The sequence below is a fragment of the Notamacropus eugenii genome, chromosome 1 (genome assembly GCF_028372415.1).
Source record: "Notamacropus eugenii isolate mMacEug1 chromosome 1, mMacEug1.pri_v2, whole genome shotgun sequence".
Lineage (NCBI taxonomy): Eukaryota > Metazoa > Chordata > Mammalia > Diprotodontia > Macropodidae > Notamacropus > Notamacropus eugenii.
The window spans coordinates 756,756,309-756,762,308 of NC_092872.1; the positions used below are offsets into that span (position 1 = coordinate 756,756,309).

The 6,000-nt window shown below is 45.4% G+C and overlaps 1 protein-coding gene across 1 annotated transcript in view; it reads left to right on the forward strand.

Annotated features, from left to right (window-relative positions):
* Window positions 1-5,138, forward strand: part of KCNS3 (potassium voltage-gated channel modifier subfamily S member 3) — a 47,671-nt gene extending 42,533 nt beyond the window's left edge. Inside the window, exon 3 of the mRNA XM_072644558.1 lies at window positions 2,901-5,138. Coding sequence (XP_072500659.1) covers window positions 2,960-4,435 — 1,476 coding nt within the window. The 5' untranslated portion in view covers window positions 2,901-2,959 and the 3' untranslated portion in view covers window positions 4,436-5,138. The remainder of the gene's footprint in view (window positions 1-2,900) is intronic.
* Window positions 5,139-6,000: the final 862 nt, after the last annotated feature.

Sequence of the window (6,000 nt, forward strand, 5' to 3'; positions counted from 1 at the left end):
TGATGATAATAATATCTGTCCTGGGGATAAAATGGGAAAAAATATGGTGGCATATAAGTGGTCATTTATTATTTTTGTAGTTAATTTATATGGAATTTCCCTTCCAAGGAGGTCTGAAGCCATGGGATAATGTGACTAGAGTCTAGGGACCATCTCTGGCTGGGAGAAGATGATACCTAGCTAAAAATAGAAAGCAAAGAGGGAAAGGAAGTCTCCAGAAAAGGTCAACCAGCCCATTAGCTGGTACAACAAACAGTATGTACTCTGCAGCTTTCAGGACGCAGGCACCGTGGACAGCCCCTTTAGGCAGATGGCAGGTTGATAGAACCCTGTTTCTTCTTGGAAACAGGGGGTTTCCCCTCTAGATGGAAGAGCCCAAAATTAGGTTTTCAAGGCACATTCCTTCTTCTGCCCTTTGCAAGAGAGGAATCCCTGGGGTGATGGGTGGTTGTGGGGCTCCCAGGAACACAAAGGGAGGAGAGATTTTCTTCTGTGCTTTCTCAGACGCTGTCAGAGTGGGGATACCACCAATAACGTTGTCAGCTGCCATTTCAAGAATATGAAATGCTTTTGTCATCAATCGTTTTGGTTAGTTAGTAGGGTACAGGAGACCTGGAGATGTCTGCTCCAAACCCTGACTTTAGCATGTATTCTAGAGCAAGTCACTTTCATGCTCTTGGCCTCAGTTTTTCCATCTGTACAACGAGGCAGTTTGACCTGTCCAGAAGTTTATCCAAGAAGAGTAAGAAGGTGTGGAATCTCCTCAGATTCCAGACCTAGCAATGAGACCCTAGGCAAGTCATTTCCCTTCTGAGCCTGAGTTTCCTTATTTGTAAAGTGAGGATAATGATGCCCTATTGACCTCCTCATAGTAATGTTGTTAGGATTGGTAGCGGGACCATGAGAGGTTCAAGGGAGACATGAGGAAGCTGGTGACAAGAGGGTCAATTCAGGTTTGAAAGCTGTGACCCTGGGCAAGTCTCTTCATGATTGGGAGCTACAGCTTCCTCATCTGCAAAATGGGGATAACATGGCACCTGCCTCATGGGGTTAACATGGGGCTTGAATGGGATCATATAAAGAGCTTTGTAATTATTAACTGTGATTACAATTATGGTTGTTATTAAGGATGTGCTGACAAGATGAGGATTTGCAAAGGCAGTGGGACCAGGCAAGAGATGAATAACTTCTGTTCCTGTGTCTGAGTTCCTTCATCTGTTTGAGAGAGTAGAAATCAATTATCTCAAAATGCCTCCCAGCTCCTACCCCATGGACTGATGATTGAGTGAAATACGGGCTGGAAGTTGGAACTCTGCAGAGTTCCATGAGGCAGGCTGTGTCCCAGTGAGTGTTTATAGAGTGCATCTCAAGCTGGGATGATCCCGAGGGAAGGACAATATGGTTTTTCCTAACTAGCAGTCTAAATGGGAAGACAAGGCTCATGACATAATAAGGGAACAGATTAGTAGAATTGACTGGTACAGATGCTGAAGACCATGGGAACTCAGAAAGGGAACTGGGAATCCTTGGGCCAAATCCATCAAGATATACTTACTAATCACCTACTATCTGCCAGGCACTATACTAGGTGCTAGAGATGCAAATTCAAAAGTGAGACAGACCTTCCCCCAAGGAGCTTACATTCTGTTGGGCAAACCCACATGAGTAGTCATATAAGCAGTTATAACTGTTATATAGACAGAGTACTCATTTTGTTAGATATAGGGGATCATTTGGTGGGAGAAGATACTGACAACTTGGGAGGAATCATGGAAAGAATGGAAGGATTTATAGAGTGGGTGAAACTTGAGCTGACCAGGGCTTAGGAATGCAGAGAGGGGGGTAGCAAAGGTAACTCATAGCCCCTGGGAGAGAATGGAAGAAGGGAAAACTTGGTTGGTTTCATTTCAGTTTCATAGGTTGGATGGTATGACCTCTGGTTCTGTCTTTTAAGTGCATCTTGGGCATTTTATATTCTAAAGTGCTTTTAAATACTCACATCTCTATTCTATGCATGAAGGTCTCTCCAAGTTCCAAGGTTCTAGGTTCTGTGTTGTCAGTTTCAGACCAGCCATAACTCTCTCTTTCAAAGTCCCTCCCAGTTCTAACGTTCTGTGTTCTCTAGTCTAGCTTCTTTTCAACTTTGATAGTCTGTGAATCCAAGACTCAGGGAGTGGTTTGGATTATATTTTATGAGCATGGAAACCTCTCTGGATTTGTCTCTGTTGGAGTGAATGTCCTAACTCCATTATCCCAGATTTCACAGATGTGTGTGTATGTGTGTGTGTGTGTGTGGGGGGGTATCCCTCCCTCATCTACCGCTAATCTCTCTTTCTCATTAGAAATGGGCTTCATGACACAATTCCTCCCCTAGTGACCATCCTTCCAATGGTCCAAACTTGTCCTTTTCACTGGCTTGGTCATGGCCCTTTGTGGGCATGGCCTTCAAGAACCTCTGTCTTCACAAGAGACACCAGGAAAGGATTTCTTATAGATTTCTTGTGTCCAAGTGATACAAATTTTTTTAAATAAAGCCTTTGTCTACAGCTGTGGTACTTTTGGTAGATTTTGGAGATTTAAAAAAAATTAAAATCGTTAGACCTAATAATAGGAAAGTAGGTTTGGATAGAAGTAATATCCTGGTTTGCTTTTCTAAAAGGGACTTTGGAGGGGTGGGGTGGGCAGGGTTACTGGCTTGGGTTCCTGTGTTCTCAAACATATTCCCATGGCTTAATAGCAAGGCTGGTTTTAATTTCCTCCTAGCAGACAGGAGCGCCTGTGTTCCTGGTTTCATTTCCTGCTGGATTTTTAATTTATCACCTCATTCGGGGGCATTAAAAGTATTTTGTCAGGGCTTTAATGGGATGGAGCCACCTAACCTTGTCTTGCTCTCCTTCCAGATGCCACACCATCTCCTTTGTCAGTCTCATGAGCCAGCAGCCAGCCTGCAGCATTCGCCATGGTTTTTGGTGAGTTTTTCCACAGCCCTGGACAAGACGAGGAACTGGTTAACCTAAATGTTGGGGGCTTCAGGCAGTCTGTTGGCCAGAGCACCCTCCTACGCTTTCCTCACACCAGACTGGGGCGCTTACTCACTTGCCACTCAGAGGAGGCCATCCTGGAGCTCTGTGATGACTACAGTGTGGCGGAGAAGGAGTATTACTTTGACCGAAACCCCTCCTTGTTCCGCTATGTCTTGAACTTTTACTATACGGGCAAGCTTCACGTCATGGAGGAGCTGTGCGTCTTTTCCTTCAGCCAGGAAATTGAATACTGGGGCATTAACGAGCTCTTCATTGACTCCTGCTGCAGCAACCGGTACCAAGAACGGAAAGATGATAATCCCAGTAAGGACTGGGACCAGAAGAGCAATGATGTGAGCACAGACTCTTCCTTTGAAGAGTCCTCCATCTTTGAGAAGGAGCTGGAGAAGTTTGACACGATGCGCTTTGGCAACCTCAGGAAGAAGATTTGGATCAGGATGGAAAACCCTGCATCTTGCTTGTCAGCCAAGCTCATCGCTGTCTCCTCCTTGAGTGTTGTGTTGGCGTCCATTGTGGCGATGTGTGTCCACAGCATGGCAGAGTTCCAGAGAACAGAGGATGGGGTGGAAAACCCCATTTTGGAAGCAGTGGAAATCACATGTATCATCTGGTTTACTGGTGAATTAGCAATAAGACTGGTTGCTGCCCCTTGCCAAAAGAAGTTCTGGAAGAGCCCTCTGAACATCATTGACTTTGTCTCCATCATCCCCTTCTATGCCACATTGGCTGTGGATACCAAAGATGAGGACAGTGAAGATATTGAGAATGTGGGGAAGGTGGTTCAGATCCTGAGGCTCATGAGAATATTTCGCATCCTGAAGCTGGCCCGGCATTCAGTTGGGCTTCGGTCTCTTGGTGCCACATTGAGACACAGCTATCATGAGGTTGGGCTGCTCCTCCTCTTCCTGTCTGTGGGGATTTCCATCTTTTCTGTGCTTGTCTACTCTGTGGAAAAAGATGATCCTCAGTCGGGGCTTACCAGCATCCCTATCTGCTGGTGGTGGGCTACCATCAGCATGACCACCGTGGGCTATGGAGATACCCATCCTGTCACATTGCCTGGAAAGCTCCTTGGGAGCACCTGCATCATCTGTGGCATCCTGGTGGTGGCCCTTCCCATCACAATTATTTTCAACAAGTTTTCCAAGTATTATCAGAAACAGAAGGATGTTGATGTGGACCATGGCAGTGATGAGCCACCTGAGGGATGCAATGAGCTACCATACTTCAACATTAGGGACATTTATGCTAAACGAGTACATTCCTTTATTTCTAGCCTTTCTTCTGCAGGGATTGTAGTGAGCGAACAAGACTCCACAGATGCGTCCAGTATTGATGAGGCAGAGGAAGTTTATGACGCTGGATCCTTAGAGAATGACACAGTGAAGTGATGTACTCTGGAAACATCAGCTGCATATGGAAGATTCAGGAAGCTTGGTTTGAGTTATGGCTCTGCCACTTGCTAGCTCTGTGACCTTAGGCAAAAGTCACTGGCTCTCTATGAGCCTCACTTTCCCTCTTTCTAAGTGGGAGAGTTAGGTTTAGTCTTTGAGATCACTTCCAGCTTTGACATCCTGGGACCTCTGGGACTCTGGGGAGTGGCTTGCATGTTGGTCTTGTTGGGATCCTGCTACATTCTTCCAACATTTAGCCACTCTGACCTTCTAGCCTTTGGCACATTGGTTCAGATCACTAATTCTCAGGGTGAACCTTTCGGCCATGGTTAGACAATCGTTGCTCGGAATTCATAGCTCAGGCTTTATTTTTTTTCTCAAGGAGGCTGAAGAAGATGCCTGATTCAGCAATTTATTTTTTACATAGTGTCCACGATGCAGTTTGAGGCAAGAGAGGAAGCAGTTCTATAAGCGATGTTGATACCTGCAATCAGCATGTGGGTATTATCTTCCTTATGGGCTTGGAACTGACCACAGTCCTGATGGTAGAAAACTGCTGGTGTGTGGTACGGGATGCAGGTGATGAAAGATTCTACATGCATGTAAAAGCCATGAAGTGAGAACGGTGCATGTGCATTCAAGTTCACACGCTAAACATGGAGATTAGGAGCCTAATAAACGTCCTACATCAGTGCACAAATTCTCCTGGTGTCTTGTATTCTTGTACTGGAGAAGCAAAACCTGGTTTTTGCAGACCTTACTAATATCCAAATTCTTTAGTGGGAAAGGAAATAAAAGGCATTTGCTTTAAATAATCCTTTTTTTGAATGATTCTCATATTTCTTTCATCTTTCCTTCCTTCTTTCTCTCCTTCCTCATTTCTTTATGTTACAGAAAAGAAAATGTCCTAGAAATGGTGGGGGAATGGTCTAGTTCATTTCTGATGTTCCATAGACAATGTCAGGTGTGCCCAGATGGTAGCCAGGGTAGAAATGGGCTTGTTTGGGCACTGTGCTGGAGGAGATACAATTGGGGAAACTGAGAATACTCAGACTGGTTGTGGGGGAGGAATTCTGCAGAGTTCTCATGAAGAAAGGGGGCTTAGACTTGCTCTGCTGGGTCTCTGAGGGCAGAACAGGGAGCATTGTGGGGTAGTCCCACCTGGGCAGCTTTTAGCTCAGTCTGAGGAAGAGTTCCTCAATCCTTAGAGCTGTCCAACTCTTCCTAGGAGGGCAGAGTTTCCTGTTCCTGGAAGTCTTTAGTAGAGTCTGCATGAACACCTGGTATAGTAGCAACTGTTTTTTCTTATAAGTTATTGGTTGGATTTGGATTGGGTTGTCCCCAAGGATCTGTGGTATTTGTCATCTGTACTCTCCTTGAGAAGTCATCTATGCAGAAAGCACACATTTCACATTTGTTTCCACTGACTTCCTCCTTGGATGGCTCATTATTGTGTGGGAGTGACCCTGGCTACCCCAAGGCTTCCCCAGTATGAGTCCTAGGAAGGGAGGAGGGTCCTGCATCTGGGCAGGGAGCAGACTGTGTGTCCATTATCTGAGACC